Source organism: Pinus tabuliformis, chromosome 9, assembly GCF_031772625.1.
Source record: "Pinus tabuliformis cultivar Carrire ecotype Pingquan chromosome 9, CPIR1, whole genome shotgun sequence".
Classification (NCBI taxonomy): Eukaryota; Viridiplantae; Streptophyta; class Pinopsida; order Pinales; family Pinaceae; genus Pinus; species Pinus tabuliformis.
Genome location: NC_142307.1, coordinates 1,635,501,366 through 1,635,517,969, shown reverse-complemented (window position 1 = coordinate 1,635,517,969; position 16,604 = coordinate 1,635,501,366). Strand labels below are relative to the sequence as shown.

At 39.3% G+C, this 16,604-nt stretch overlaps 1 protein-coding gene and 2 pseudogenes across 4 annotated transcripts; all 3 read left to right on the top strand.

The window, feature by feature from the left end:
- Positions 1–1,145: 1,145 nt before the first annotated feature.
- Positions 1,146–16,114, top strand: LOC149155107 (fasciclin-like arabinogalactan protein 21). 4 transcript variants are annotated; one of them, XM_089444552.1, is made up of 3 exons: positions 1,146–1,939; positions 2,172–2,372; positions 16,015–16,114. In XM_089444552.1, exons 1-2 carry the CDS (start codon positions 1,456–1,458, stop codon positions 2,252–2,254), a joined length of 567 nt encoding a protein of 188 aa, XP_089300678.1. In that variant the 5' UTR covers positions 1,146–1,455; the 3' UTR covers positions 2,255–2,372; positions 16,015–16,114. The 4 variants fall into 4 exon arrangements, with proteins under 4 accessions (XP_089300678.1, XP_089300679.1, XP_089300682.1 ...); XM_089444553.1 differs by lacking the exon at positions 16,015–16,114 and adding an exon at positions 7,091–7,429; XM_089444556.1 differs by lacking the exons at positions 2,172–2,372; positions 16,015–16,114 and adding an exon at positions 7,091–7,429 and having other exon boundaries at positions 1,146–1,958.
- LOC149155109 (putative inactive purple acid phosphatase 2 pseudogene) lies at positions 5,672–12,053 on the top strand (annotated as a pseudogene).
- On the top strand, positions 12,112–12,996 carry LOC149155108 (putative inactive purple acid phosphatase 2 pseudogene; annotated as a pseudogene).
- Positions 16,115–16,604: the final 490 nt, after the last annotated feature.

The following is a 16,604-nucleotide window of genomic DNA, read 5'->3' as shown; positions in this document are numbered from 1 at the left end:
TAGATTTTCGCGGAATCATGAAGCGCCTTGACTAAACTTGAAGACTTATCGGCCTATGTGAGCTTTCATTATAACGTTTACAATGTATAAAACAGTGATTCAAATTGGATGCTTGACGGAAAGAAGCTTCCTGATAGGATACCATTGTCAGGAAACTTCATAAATATATACAGATTAATTTTTTAAAATAAATTTTTAATTTAATTATTTAACGTAATCTTTTGGCTGGACTCTCATCAATTTAACAAAATAAATGTTAGAAATTGTAATTACTTTAGTTTGTTAGAGTTGGTAAATTCATGAGAATCAGTTAATTTAGTCATTTCGAGTGAGTTCAAGTTAAGTTATATCTTAGGAAAATTAAATTTAAAATATATATATGGAATTATTTTGGACGAATAACCAGTCCAAAAAATCATAAATACTCTTCACCGGATTTATTGTAAAAATCAAATTTTATATAATCAATAAAAAAAATCATAAAAAAAAATCGAAATAATATATTTTATAGATTAAATTTGTGTTTTTACCTCCTCTACTTTTCTAACCAACATAAACAAATATAAATATACACATAAGTTCCAAACCTTTCCAAACAAGTTCCACTAGTTTCCAGCTAAGACTCCCCTCGCTGTGGAAAACCTTCGGCACCGTCCTTTGTGCAAACAATGTTTCCATCACTCACGTGCAAAAACTTTTAAAACCGTCCGATAAATAAACAAGAGGACCCTCCATCTACGTTCTTTCTAAGATGACGGTGTGGAAAAACACACGATATCATAAAAATTAACCTGCCAAAACACACATTCAATGAGAATGAAGTATTATGCACAATATTAATTTATTTATAATCCTCGTCATATTTAAATGTTTTTGTTATTTCACAGGAGAGGTATTTCAGAGTGAGAAAATTGTTTAATTTACCGAATTTATAAACTCAAAAATAAAATATTCATTCTCTCTCTCATATATAAATATTATATATAATTATGCCGTAAGGCGTTCCCTCTGAGAAAAACTCCCCTTCATGCTGCGCTGTTTCGTTGTGAGCCTTTAGATCGATTGTTAGACGATGGAATAAACTCCAGCCATTAGATCGTCCTTCCCTCCTTAAGACAATTGTCACACTCAATGATGGCCCTTCTCCCCCCTCATCGCCAGGGCCTCTTCACGTACGCGATCTGCAAAAGCTGCCCAACGGAACAAACCTGGAAGCCGCAAAACCTCACCATCTTTACTCTCAGCAACGATTCCGTTTTCTCAAGCGAAGGCCAAGAATTTTCGAACAATGTGAGGTACCATGTGATTCCCAACATGAGGCTACCTTTGGCAGATCTGGTGCAGCTTCCGGCGGGCACAAGACTGAAGACTCTCCTCCACGGGCAATCGCTGGTTGTCACCATCATCATCAGCTAGTCCTGGTCCTGATCATCCCTGAATGTCATAACGCCCTTCATGCTGCAAGATGCAGCGCTCAGTCTTAGAGATCGCGGTTACAGCATCCTCGCCTTGGCCATGCGCATCAAGTCCCCTGAGCTTCTGCGCCTGCAAAACCTCACCATCTTTACTCTCAGCGACGATTCCGTTTTCTCAAGGGAAGGCCAAGAATTTTCGAACAATGTGAGGTACCATGTGGTTCCCAACATGAGGCTGCCTTTGGCAGATCTGGTGCAGCTTCCGGCGGGCACAAGACTGAAGACTCTCCTCCATGGGCAATCGCTGGTTGTGAGCGACAGCAAACCCCTCTCTGTCAATTATGTGGGTATAAAGATTGAGGATGTTTTCAGCAACAGATGGATAGTCGTGCATGAGATTCTTCGGCCGCTCATAAGCTCTGTGGATCCGATGGAGTGGGCTTCCAGCGACAGCAGCGAGATTCTTCGGTCCCTCTTGATGAGCTCAGAGGATCAGATGGGGTTTTACAGAAACAGCAGCACTGGTGATCATCATGAGTAGTAGTAGGTCAATAAGGAGCTAAAGATTCTTTTATTTTAGTTGTTGTCTGTGCATTTGTGATGTATTTTGCCTTTGCAATTTGAGTACAGTGGTATCCATGAGAAATCATGTCCAGGAAGCAAGCAATTAAATGTCTATGAATGCAGCATGTTATGTTCCTCTATCAAGAAGCCACATTTTGCTTGAACTGTAATGGTCGATTTCTTATTTGCTAGGGATGGTTGATGTTTCCCACAAGACGTACATGGTTGTACTGGCCATATGCTTTCTGCTGATATACAGGCTGGATTGGGACTAAACAAAACTATTTCTGAAAACATTCAGAATCTTGGATGTGAAGGCTGAATTTAGAGGCTGGGATTTGTGACAGATGACAAGAAACTTTCTTGAGAAGGCTGTGTGAATGCCCAACTCAGGTTGAGTAACCTTCAATAGAAGTATGACTGTTGCACTTGGTTAAAGAGCTACTTTTCCACTATCCATAACAAATATTCCATTCATGTCTTATTCTTAGGCTTAATGTTCTTTTTATAACAAAATTTCACCTTTTGCGTTAATTAAATTCACTGCCTATTAACATAATTTGACTAATTTACTGATTATTTTTCTTTTAACTCCCACTTTTTTTGTTAATTAGTCTGACCAACAAAAGTAGACTGAGTTATTGATCAACTAATGTTGAAGCTGATTATCCTAGAGTGTTGTAACAGTCCCCTCTCCTTGAATTACTTTGCCCCAAAGCAATTGTAGTGTTGGGTGTTGTAGAATATCTGGGCATTCCCATGTCACCTTTTCTGCTGGTAGATCTTTCATTGAAGGAGGAATTCTGTTAGCACCTACAATGCCTACAGAAATAAAATAGGCATACTTAATCAACTGGCCAATCACTACATAAATAGATTTCTTTCTTCTATCTCATTGCAATCCACAGGGCAGTTCTTGGAATACCTTTGCAAATTCATTCAGTGGGCTGTACATCTTTTTGCATTGTTGTTTCAAGAGTCTTAACCCTACCATGCCAACCCTTCATTGAAGTACATAGGAAAATTGGACATAGTTCAATTGTAGCAAGTGTTTGGACTTTATTTGCTGAAATCAGTCTGTTGCACTCAATTGCAGTCCTTCAACAATAGTCAGCTATTATCCTTAATTTTTACATATGACCTCCAGTTTCATGTGGACTTGGCCCAGAGTCTTCAACCATTGAATGCCTATGACCTCATCAACCCTGCTAGTGTCACAACATAAAAATTAGAGTTTAATTCATAGACGTGCAACTGCAATTCCATTCCCTTGATCATCACCCTGCACTCCATCATAGTATCATTGACGACCATTATTTGGAAGTTTTGTGATCAGACATCTTTTATGCTCATGGATGTCCTTCAGCTTTTCATCTATAAATTGAAAAGTATTATTAGAATCTTTGAGGCTGCCACATTTCTGTCCTTAGTTTCCATTTTATCCTCGTAAGTCTGGTATTGAGTAATTCCCTACATGACAACAAGGGAGGCAGTTTGTTTTGTGGTTCTTGGTCTTCTTTATCCATTATGTGCTCCTGTGGCTGTTTGTTCGTCTTGGTTGCTATCAGTTGTTTCAGTATAAATATCTACAATCTCAGTCATATGAATCTTTCCAGAAGCCTTGCTTTTGTGTCCCTTGGACCAGGTTTCTTTCCAAGTGTAGCAAAGCCCCTTTGAACGCAGATCAAAGATTCTTAGGGTCCAAAAATCTAGCTTTTGATGGGCTAATATTCAAGACAAAAGAGAAGTTGGATTTTTCATTACCCTAAGAGTCTACTTTTGATGCTATGGGAAGTTTGGAAGCTGAACTAGTTGCAATTTGACTCATAACAACTTTTGAATAGGCGCCTCCAAGGTACTGGGCTTCAAAGCCTTGACATAACCCCTAATGGACTCCTTTAATCCATCGATATACATATCAACCACTCGTTGAGGGGAGATCCTTTGAACAAAAAAACTTGCTTTATGAAACTCTCTCAAGCACTCCTTTTATAGCATGTTGCTTCCAGTCCAACTCTGGTTTTGGTTGATAATATTGGAAATTCTGTTTTCTGGTTTGTAATATTGGGATTCTGGTTCTGATAACCTTAGTTTCAACGGATTTTATTTCAGAATATTCCAATATGGAAGGAAATAGGAATAAACAAGAGATATCTCCCCACCCCTTTAGTTGCAATCAAAAGTTCATCACAAAACAAGTGGGGAAGAACAGGAGGGATTTCCCAATTTCAAAGAGGATCATAAGCATTGGAGTTAAAAGAAACGAGTCTTACAGACTAATGCAGAGATACCTTGTAGCCAATTTACACAGTTTTCTATCAGCAGGCTTTGTTATACTTTTCTGATGATGAATATGAGAAACAAAGAAAACCGCTGACAACGTGATTACTTGATTCTTTTACTTCTCTCTTTTGAGAATATATTGGCCCGGATTTTGTATAGATATGCAAGAAAAATGTCCACATGAAATGGTTTGACTCCTCTATTCACTGGTTTTCTTCACTTTTTTCTCTTTTGTATTTGGCATGAAAATTTGAAGATTGTACGTGTCTGATTTGAAAACCCCTAAATTAGGCCATAAATCCTAAATAACTCCATTTGTTTTGAACAAGTTTAGAAACACAGCTTACGGAATTTTCTGTTTCGTGGACAATATTTCCCATTTTTTGTGATTATGGTTTCAATAATCCTTTCAGTATTGTATAAAAACAAAGAGCTACTTTTCCACTATCCATAACAAATATTCCATTCATGTCTTATTCTTAGGCTTAAAGTTCTTTTTATAACAAAATTTCACCTTTTGCGTTAATTAAATTGACTGCCTATTAACATAATTTGACTAATTTACTGATTATTTTTCTTTTAACTCCCACTTTTTTTGTTAATTAGTCTGACCAACAAAAGTAGACTGAGTTATTGATCAACTAATGTTGAAGCTGATTATCCTAGAGTGTTGTAACAGTCCCCTCTCCTTGAATTACTTTGCCCCAAAGCAATTGTAGTGTTGGGTGTTGTAGAATATCTGGGCATTCCCATGTCACCTTTTCTACTGGTAGATCTTTCATTGAAGGAGGAATTCTGTTAGCACCTACAGTGCCTACAGAAATAAAATAGGCATACTTAATCAACTGAGCAATCACTACATAAATAGATTTCTTTCTTCTATCTCATTGCAATCCACAGGGCAGTTCTTGGAATACATTTGCAAATTCATTCAGTGGCTGTACATCTTTTTGCATTGTTGTTTCAACAGTCTTAACCCTACCATGCCAACCCTTCATTGAAGTACATAGGAAAATGGGACATAGTTCAATTGTAGCAAGTGTTTGGACTTTATTTGCTGAAATCAGTCTGTTGCACTCAATTGCAGTCCTTCAACAATAGTCAGCTATTATCCTTAATTTTTACATATGACCTCCAGTTTCATGTGGACTTGGCCCAGAGTCTTCAACCATTGAATTCCTATGACCTCATCAACCCTGCTAGTGTCACAACATAAAAATTAGAGTTTAATTCATAGACGTGCAACTGCAATTTGGAAGTTTTGTGATTAGACATCTTTTATGCTCATGGATGTCCTTCAGCTTTTCATCTATAAATTGAAAAGTATTATTAGAATCTTTGAGGCTGCCACATTTCTGTCCTTAGTTTCCATTTTATCCTCGTAAGTCTGGTATTGAGTAATTCCCTACATGACAACAAGGGAGGCAGTTTGTTTTGTGGTTCTTGGTCTTCTTTATCCATTGTGTGCTCCTGTGGCTGTTTGTTCGTCTTGGTTGCTATCAGTTGTTTCAGTATAAATATCTACAATCTCAGTCATATGAATCTTTCCAGAAGCCTTGCTTTTGTGTCCCTTGGACCAGGTTTCTTTCCAAGTGTAGCAAAGCCCCTTTGAATGCAGATCAAAGATTCTTAGGGTCCAAAAATCTAGCTTTTGATGGGCTAATATTCAAGACAAAAGAGAAGTTGGATTTTTCATTACCCTAAGAGTCTACTTTTGATGCTATGGGAAGTTTGGAAGCTGAACTAGTTGCAATTTGACTCATAACAACTTTTGAATAGGCGCCTCCAAGGTACTGGGCTTCAAAGCCTTGACATAACCCCTAATGGAATCCTTTAATCCATCGATATACATATCAACCACTCGTTGAGGGGAGATCCTTTGAACAAAAAAACTTGCTTTATGAAACTCTCTCAAGCACTCCTTTTATAGCATGTTGCTTCCAGTCCAACTCTGGTTTTGGTTGATAATATTGGAAATTCTGTTTCTGGTTTGTAATATTGGGATTCTGGTTCTGATAACCTTAGTTTCAACGGATTTTATTTCAGAATATTCCAATATGGAAGGAAATAGGAATAAACAAGAGATGTTTCCCCACCCCTTTAGTTGCAATCAAAAGTTCATCACAAAACAAGTGGGGAAGAACAGGAGGGATTTCCCAATTTCAAAGAGGATCATAAGCATTGGAGTTAAAAGAAACGAGTCTTACAGACTAATGCAGAGATACCTCGTAGCCAATTTACACAGTTTTCTATCAGCAGGCTTTGTTATACTTTTCTGATGATGAATATGAGAAACAAAGAAAACCGCTGAGAACGTGATTACTTGATTCTTTTACTTCTCTCTTTTGAGAATATATTGGCCCGGATTTTGTATAGATATGCAAGAAAAATGTCCACATGAAATGGTTTGACTCCTCTATTCACTGGTTTTCTTCACTTTTTTCTCTTTTGTATTTGGCATGAAAATTTGAAGATTGTACGTGTCTGATTTGAAAACCCCTAAATTAGGCCATAAATCCTAAATAACTCCATTTGTTTTGAACAAGTTTAGAAACACAGCTTACGGAATTTTCTGTTTCGTGGACAATATTTCCCATTTTTTGTGATTATGGTTTCAATAATCCTTTCAGTATTGTATAAAAACAAATATTTCGGAAGTCATGTGGTTATGTATTTGTAAATGAAGTGAGCGTCGATCAGTAAATGCGTTTTCTGCTAATTACTACTATTTTTTATTTTATGTTGTGTTTTAGACCTAAGTCTCTCATGTTGAGCTCAAAGATAAAAAAGTTATGTAACAGAATGTGTGCGCACCATTTATATGACAGGTCGGAAGCGATGAGGGTGGCTGGAGTTCAATTTAGAGTTTTGTTTCTTTAGATAAAGATTCAGACGAAACTATTGCATTCCTCTTTGGTGATTTGGGAGTCTCTGTACCTTACAAAACTTTTCTCTGGACCCAGGAAGAGAGCAAGCGTACAGTCAAATGGCTAAAGCGCGACCTTGAAGAGCTTGGGGATAAACCTACATTTATTTCTCATATTGGTGACATCAGCTATGCCAGAGGCTATGCATGGCTATGGGATGCATTCTTTACTCAGATTGAGCCTCTTGCATCCAAGGTTCCTTATCATGTATGCATGGGAAATCATGAGTATGACTGGCCATTACAGCCGTGGAAACCTGAATGGTCAACCAAAGTGTATGGAACTGACGGAGGTGGTGAATGTGGGGTCCCTTACAGCTTAAAGTTTCAGATGCCCGGTGATTCTTCTTTTCCAACTGGAAATGCTGCCCCATCAACAAAAAATCTCTACTATTCATTTGACTTGGGAGTTGTACATTTCTTGTATATGTCCACTGAAACTAATTTTTTACGAGGAAGTGATCAATATGCTTTCATAGAGCAAGACCTGAAAAAGGTTGATAGAAACAAGACGCTGTTGGGTTTTTTATTTTTTTTTGGAGAAAATACCAAAAACCAAACACACAGACACCACAGAGCCAATGCTCTGTTTCCACTGTTCCAGGATCTTTGTGCACAGGGAAGCTTTTAATAAAAATTAACTCAGAACACAGTCCATTACACATTCACAACACATTTCTATTAATTTAAAAAAAACTGAAACTCTGTTACAAATTTCTTCCTCTGTACAAAGAGGGAATTAAAAAAAAAAACTCTGCTGCTCTCACAGATTTTCCACTGCTGTGGATATTACAAAACAACCCTCTGTTCTTCAAAATTTTCGCACTGCTGTGCGTTCAATACATTTCAATGAACAAAAAAAACACAGGGTCCACACCATTACAATGCACCTCTGTTTTACAATGGCCACCAAAACCATTACATCCCTGTTTTTGTTTTATCGCACTGCTGTGCATTTACCAAAATCGCACTACTGTGCGCAGCCACCACAAAACACCATTACTTAAAAAAATTGTGCGCAGGCACAATACACCGCGCTCCTGACTCGACGCATGACGCTGCCATGACTGCTGGTTTCAAATTTGGAGATGCGGGAAAAATCTGGGCGGTTTTCCAAAACTGCTGAGCGGTTGAAATTAGCATTTCAACACTCCCCTTTAATTTCAACTGCTGGGCATTCAATCTTATCCAAACACTTCCTCACATAGAGGGATTCCTCAGTACTGCTGTTACAAAGATATCATCCTCACATAGAGGGATTCACCAACTGCTTCTGATGCAGTTCCACACACAACAAAGTTGTCTTCCTCTTAATAGAGGGATTAACCTGAAACTGTGCTTAAGAGCACCTTCCTCATGACAGAGGGATTCACCATAACAATGTGCTGAAGAGCACCTTTCTCTTGACAGAGGGATTCACCTGTGACTATGCTGAAAAAGCATCATCCTCTTGATAGAGGGATTTACCACACTATGATGAAAAGCATCTTCCTCTTGACTGAGGGATTCACTAATGACACTGCTTTACATGCAGTTTCAAAAACAAACAATCATTGCACTACTGTGTGTGCAAACTCATTACAATGTTCTCCCATGCTGATGCATATTCTCTGCTGCACTGTTGTGCCATCTTCTTTGCTGCGTCTACCCCACACTGCTGTGTCTACACTTGCACTGCTTCTGCACTTTTCAAAGACAAAATATTCTGTCTTTTCTGGAACAATTACACTGTCCCAACTTACAAATTTACACTGCTGTGTGTAAACATTTCTTACACTCACTGCTGTTGCATCTATTGCATTTCAATTCAATGAACAACAAATTCATTACATTTACCTTTACCGCTGTAAGGAAAATTTCTTTTGCATGTGCTGCTGTTCAAAACTTCTTGCTGCTGCATTTTTTTTATTTGCATTGCTGTGTGCTTCTCCTTCTTGCCATCATGCTGCTGTCCATAACTTCTTGCTGCTGCATTGCCTCTGCAATTTGCACTGTCGCTGCCTTTTGTTTCATCATACTGCTGTGCCCATACTCTTGGCACTTCATTCTCCACAAAAACAATACAGGCTGCTGCCTTTTCTCATGCACCCTTGCTTCACACAATCTTAGTCTTCATCTTTTTAATTACACAATGCACTGTTGTGCAATTCCTTTGACTTTCTGCTGCCTCACACATTCTCATTCATTCCATGTGCATTAAAACTATGCGCTGCCCCTGTTTTTCTTTATGCATTTCTATGCATATTGCATTATAAAAAAAAATTTCAAACTGCTGTTTTATATTTTGTCTTCCCACTGCTGTGAGGGTCTCCATGCTTTGCACTTTTCTCTTATCTCGCTGCTGCTCTTTACATTTCAGCGCTGCCATCTTTTCTTCTTTATGCATTTCTGTGCATATTGCATAAAAACAAAGCAAAAACATTGCTGATTTCATCACTGCTGCATATTACCTTTTAGAGGGATTAACAAAGATTTAATGTATGCTTGTCTTCTTTTAACAATTTTTCTCAAAACAAACTTAGATCAGCTGCGTTGCTTAAGGGGCTTTCACACTGTATTTCTTTTCTTCTCCATACTTGTGTAACTTTCTTCTTTTGTGTGGGTCTAGCTTGTGTAAGAACCCATGTCAAGTTACAGTCACGTGCCATATGCCCAATGTTATGACACTTGAAGCATTCAACATTCTTCATGAATAAAGATTCATGATTTCTTCTTGTGAAATTATTTCTTGGAGATTGTCGGGGACCACAACATCTATCTCCATGAAATGTTCTACAGTCTTTTGCCATATGACCAAAGTTTGAGCAAGCATAACAATAACCATAAAATGAACTTTGGTACCTGGGAGATGGAGGTTTTCTAGATGTACTTCTGAAGCCTTGCTGCCTTGAGATCCTTTGATGATCACCATTGCCTCTTGCCTTTTTGCCATCAGCTACATTTCTTCTTGGAGCTGGTTCTCTTCTTGGAGCAGGATTTCTTCTATTGCAGCCTTCATTTTTCTCCTTGCCTTTGCTGAAACTAGGAGCATCACCATCTCTTTCTGGCTTCTTCACATCTCCCTTGCTTAAAGCATCCTCATCCTTGTTTGAGGGTTCACCTACATACCCAAGTCCTGATTTATCATATGGAGATCTGTGATAGCTGAGCATGTCATCCAAAGCTTGAGAGCTCTTCATCATTTTGTTCATCCCTTCAACCTTCTTCCTGAGGAGGACAATCTCTTCTTCTAACTTTTCACATACATCATTTCTCTTTGCTAGTTGTCCCTCAGTTTCTTCCTTGCTACGAGTAGCTTCAGCTGCTACTATTTTGAAGGAGATTATGTCTGTCTTCATTTTGGAGATTTCTGCTTGACTGCTCTCCATTTTCTTCTCAGCTTCTTGTGCCTGCTTCTTGGCTTCTTGTAGTTCGGACTTAAGGGAGGAGACCTCTACCTTGTACTGTCCAATCTCTTCTACAAGTTTGTTCACTCTCTTGTGCCTTTGTTCAAGTTGACTTGTCAAGGCATCTGCCTGCTTCTTTGCTTCATTCAGCTGATTTGTCATAGATATGACTTCTTCATGATGTTTCTCCTTGCATTGATCAAGCTCCTTCTTCAGCTTGGTAAGCTCTTCATCTCTTTCTCTTACCTGAATCTTGATGAGGTCAAGCTTTTCATTCTCAGCTTCTATGATGGGTTCTTCTTGACTCATTGTCATGGTCAGTGCTCCCTTTGCATGAAGGTCATGCAGTCTGTCCCATATATCTTTTGTTGATGTATATTTTCCTAGATTCTTCTTCACAGAATCAGGCAGTCCATCCAAGATTAGTTTTACTGCTTGTGCATCATACTCCATGGATTCTTTATCCATCTTGCTGTCATCAATCACTGACTCCCAGACTTCAATCCCCTCAGACATTAGGAAAGCCCTCATCATTATTTCCCATACATCAAAGTTTCCATCAAACTTTGGGGTTTCAAATAGAATGTATTCTAATGGATTGCCTTCTAGTTTAGTAGAGGAGGGAGACACATTTTTAGCAGGTTTGGAGGCTTTCTTCTTTGACCTTGCCATTCTTATCTAAGCTTTAAATACTTGACTGTGTTTTCTTTAAAATCACTGACAGTTCCTTCAACAATAACTCAAAAACTTGAGAAATACCTGAATCCCTTTGGCTGAAACTTCACACTGCTGGAGAAGCTTTACTGCTGCTGCAACACCTTCCTTCAGCTTCTTTGAGTCTTCAAAGAGCCTGGACTAGCTCTGATACCACTGTTGGGTATTTTATTTTTTTTGGAGAAAATACCAAAAACCAAACACACAGACACCACAGAGCCAATGCTCTGTTTCCACTGTTCCAGGATCTTTGTGCACAGGGAAGCTTTTAATAAAAATTAATTCAGAACACAGTCCATTACACATTCACAACACATTTCTATTAATTTAAAAAAAACTGAAACTCTGTTACAAATTTCTTCCTCTGTACAAAGAGGGAATTAAAAAAAAACTCTGCTGCTCTCACAGATTTTCCACTGCTGTGGATATTACAAAACAACCCTCTGTTCTTCAAAATTTTCGCACTGCTGTGCGTTCAATACATTTCAATGAACAAAAAAAACACAGGGTCCACACCATTACAATGCACCTCTGTTTTACAATGGCCACCAAAACCATTACATCCCTGTTTTTGTTTTATCGCACTGCTGTGCATTTACCAAAATCGCACTACTGTGCGCAGCCACCACAAAACACCATTACTTAAAAAAATTGTGCGCAGGCACAATACACCGCGCTCCTGACTCGACGCCTGACGCTGCCATGACTGCTGGTTTCAAATTTGGAGATGCGGGAAAAATCTGGGCGGTTTTCCAAAACTGCTGAGCGGTTGAAATTAGCATTTTAACAGACGCCATTTGTTGTATTTCAAGGTCACCGTCCAATGTATACCACTGACAATGCAGTCAGTGAACAGCCCCTACGAGAAAAAATGATTGAACACTTGGAGCCTCTGCTAGTTAAGTATAGAGTCAACCTGGTCTTATGGGGCCATGTTCACAAGTATGAGAAGTTTTGTCCAATGAAAAACTTTTCATGTGGAAGCATGGACAGTGAAGCTGATCTTCCCATACATGTTGTAATTGGAATGGGTGGACAAGACTGGCAACCAATTTGGGAACCTAGGCCTGATCACCCAACAGATCCTATCTTTCCACAACCTGTTAGATCTCTTTACCGAAGCAACGAGCTTGGTTATACAAGACTATATGCAACTAGGAAAACATTGACACTTTCCTATATTGGGAACCATGACGGACAGGTCCATGATGTTTTAGAAATACGTTTGAAAGGTATTTAGAAATCTTCTAACTGGATTTAGTTTATGAAGGCGGGCAGCTTATTCCTGGTTGGAGCTTTACTCGGTTTTATTGGTGGATACCAATTCTACTCCAAAAGAGACGTGTTCAACGGACAGGGCTGGAGAGCGTTGAGCATTTATAGATAGCATAGAAGACGAAGATACCATGCTAGCATAAAAAAACCCTACCAAAACAGGTTTTCTGGATGGGTACCTATTTATAATCTAGAAAAGAAACATGATCAGTGGACAGGGCTTAATGCTTATGAATCCTAATGCATATCATGCCATGAGAGCATGGAAGATAAAGTAAACTATATTACTATCCAAAAGCCATCAGAAGCAATTAATAGACTGCAAATACTATGGTTATAACTTATAATGTAGCAGAGAAAAGCAAGTCAGTTGGCCACGCTGAAGCATTTTTATCAAATAATTCCTCTAATAGCTATAGAATTCTCTTAGCCATATCTACATGAGACATTGAAATTTTGTTGGGGCTCTCTTCTTTTGAATGGGTGTGATGTAAATAATGTGTAGCAACAACAATGTATAGACTCTACCCACTTACTCTTGAGCTTTCGCCCCCACTCTGCATATATTTACGCCGTAAGGCGTTCCCTCTGAGGGGAACTCCCCTCCATGCCGCGCTGTCTCGTTATGGGCCCTTAGATCGATTGTTAGACGATGGAATAAACTCCAGCCATTAGATCGTCCTTCCATCCTTAAGACAGTTGTCACTCAATGATGGGCCTTCTTCCACCACATCGCCAAGGGCCTCTTCACCTACGCCGATCTGCAAAAGCTACCCAATGGAACAAACCTGGAAGCCATTGCCGCCCACTGCAGCCTCGTCGTCACAGGTAATTCTCACGGAGGTGGCCGCCAAGATTCCATCTCTCCCTCCACTCAGATGCCGATCGAGTATCATCCAGTGTACATTAATGGAGTTCTTGTCTCGCATCCTGACATTCTCAATGACGGGCTGTTAGCGATCCATGGTGTGGACAAGCTGCTTCTTGAGCTTGATCTTGATCACAGTAATTATGACACAACTGCAGGAGCCCCTGTTCCTGCAATGATGTCACCATCACCATCATCATCAGCTAGTCCTGGTCCTGATCATCCCCTGAATGTCATAACGCCCTTCATGCTGCAAGATGCAGTGCTCAGCCTTAGAGATCGCGGTTACAGCATCCTCACCTTGGCCATGCGCATCAAGTCCCTTGAGCTTCTGCGCCTGCAAAACCTCACCATCTTTACTCTCAGCGACGATTCCATTTTCTCAAGCGAAGGCCAAGAATTTTCGAACAATGTGAGGTACCATGTGGTTCCCAACATGAGGCTGCCTTTGGTAGATCTGGGGCAGCTTCCGACGGGCACAAGACTGAAGACTCTCCTCCACGGGCAATCGTTGGTTGTCACCATCATCATCAACTAGTCCTGGTCCTGATCATCCCCTGAATGTCATAACGCCCTTCATGCTGCAAGATGCAGCACTCAGTCTTAGAGATCGCGGTTACAGCATCCTCGCCTTAGCCATGCGCATCAAGTCCCCTGAGCTTCTGCGCCTGCAAAACCTCACCATCTTTACTCTCAGCGACGATTCCGTTTTCTCAAGCGAAGGCCAAGAATTTTCGAACAATGTGAGATACCATGTGGTTCCCAACATGAGGCTGCCTTTGGCAGATCTGGTGTAGCTTCCGGCGGGCACAAGATTGAAGACTCTCCTCCACGGGCAATCGCTGGTTGTGAGCGACAACAAACCCTTCTCTGTCAATTATGTGGGTATAAAGATTGCGGATGTTTTCAGCAACAGCTGGATAGTCGTGCATGAGATTCTTCGGCCGCTCATAAGCTCTATGGATCTGATGGAGTGGGCTTCCAGCGACAGCAGCGAGATTCTTTGGTCCCTCTTGATGAGCTCAGAGGATCAGATGGGGTTTTACGGAAACAGCAGCACTGGTGATCATCATGAGTAGTAGTAGGTCAATAAGGAGCTAAAGATTCTTTTATTTTAGTTGCTGTCTGTGTATTTGTGATGTATTTTGCCTTTGCAATTTGAGTACAGTGGTATCCATGAGAAATCATGTCCAGGAAGCAAGCAATTAAATGTCTATGAATGCAGCATGTTATGTTCCTCTATCAAGAAGCCACATTTTGCTTGAACTGTAATGGAACAATGGCAATTTATATAATGGTTATGATTCCTTTAATTCTTTTCTTTCATGGTTTCTTAATTTTATGTATGTCAAGTATGACTTCGCGCTTTCCTTTCTTTTCTCTGTCATGAGAATCTCCTTAAGCCATGGATTTTCTTTATCGATGGGAAACAACCGTAGAGCTGAGATGGTTCAAAGAGAAACTAAAATGGAATGCCAGTAAACGAGTAGAATTCACAGAAGAGGCCAGATCGCCATAGATACGGCATTGCCAGTAATAATAATAAACATGCCATTTCATCCAGATCCTTCAAAGAAATGTGAGGGTGCAATCTTCTGATCGAAACTAGCAAAATCTGCTGAGCGTTGTTAAGAGCACACGTAATGAAATTCAAGATTGCAGAATATTAAGGAAATTTGATTACTAAAATGTTTTGGAATCTACAAATCAAATTAAATTTCCTGAAAGTTATATCGTAATTCAATCACCTGAAATTTATCATAATTACAAGGATGCTGAACACCATTTAGCACTGATATTTGCCATGCATGAAGAAGTATGCAATTTTTTTGTGTCGAAGAATAGCATTCAAGTCTAATGGGCTCAGAGAAGTAAATCTAGGATTATGGCACGAATGCTTATGCAACTTCGTGAGTGAACTCTCTGAATGTCATAACGCCCTTCATGCTGCAAGATGCAGCACTCAGTCTTAGAGATCGCGGTTACAACATCCTCGCCTTGGCCATGCGCATCAAGTCACAAATTTTAAGGAAATATGTGATAAGCCAGTTGGAAATGTATTTGTTTTGTTTATACATATTTCTTTTAGATTTGTTACTCAGGGGCACGTTGTCATGTTCTAGAGATACCCTGTCCATGTATCTTTACTATCTCGTAAAATGCAAGTTGAATGCTAATCATGCCAGAGTCCAGTGATGCTTTGGAAACTCATGTAGCAAATGGGTGATTGGTGTGCCCTGCATGACAATGCTACCCTGCGTTTATTAATAAGCTTTATCGTTGTATTGAACTCTTGTATTTGGTGCCTCCAGAATTATTAATTTCCAACCCATATTGCGATGTGAATGATTAGTATTTGTCATTTGGTATGCATAACAAGCTTTAACTAACTTCTTTTGGTGAGTGGTCTGACTCTATTTATCAAGTATCTTTATTCTTTGTTCCACCTTATTGTAGAGCATTTCTTAGCGTAGTTGCTGTTCAGCTTTTTGAATGCATGTGAAACTAAAGTTGCCATCTTGTTCCCTTCTATCCATTGTATAAGTCTTGTGTAACTGGTTCTGTTTCCTTGGTTGAGTGCAGGTTTCAGTTGATCAAATAAAATCTGCAAATAAGTACACTGATGACACCATCTATGCTGGAGAAAAACTTATAATTCCTTGAGAGGGATATGGGAGCCAATATTATATTTGAAAGTTTGTAGTACAGGTTGTCATGGAATGTGTATGCAGTAATTTGCACAACAGCCTCAAGTCCCTAGTCTTGTTTAGATATAAGAGATCGTCCAGTCCAGTTTGAGTTTTGGAACAAATTTTAAGGAAATATGTGATAAGCCAGTTGGAAATTTATTTGTTTTGTTTATACAGATTTCTTTTAGATTTGTTACTCAGGAGCATGATGTCATGTTCTAGAGATACCTTGTCCATGTATCTTTACTATCTCGTAAAATGCAAGTTGAATGCTAATCATGCCAGAGTCCAGTGATGAGTTTTACTATCTCGTAAAATGCAAGTTGAATGCTAATCATGCCAGAGTCCAGTGATGCTTTGGAAACTCATGTAGCAAATGGGTGATTGGTGTGCCCTGCATGACAATGCTACCCTGCGTTTATTAAAAAGCTTTATCGTTGTATTGAACTCTTGTATTTGGTGCCTCCAGAATTATTAATTTCC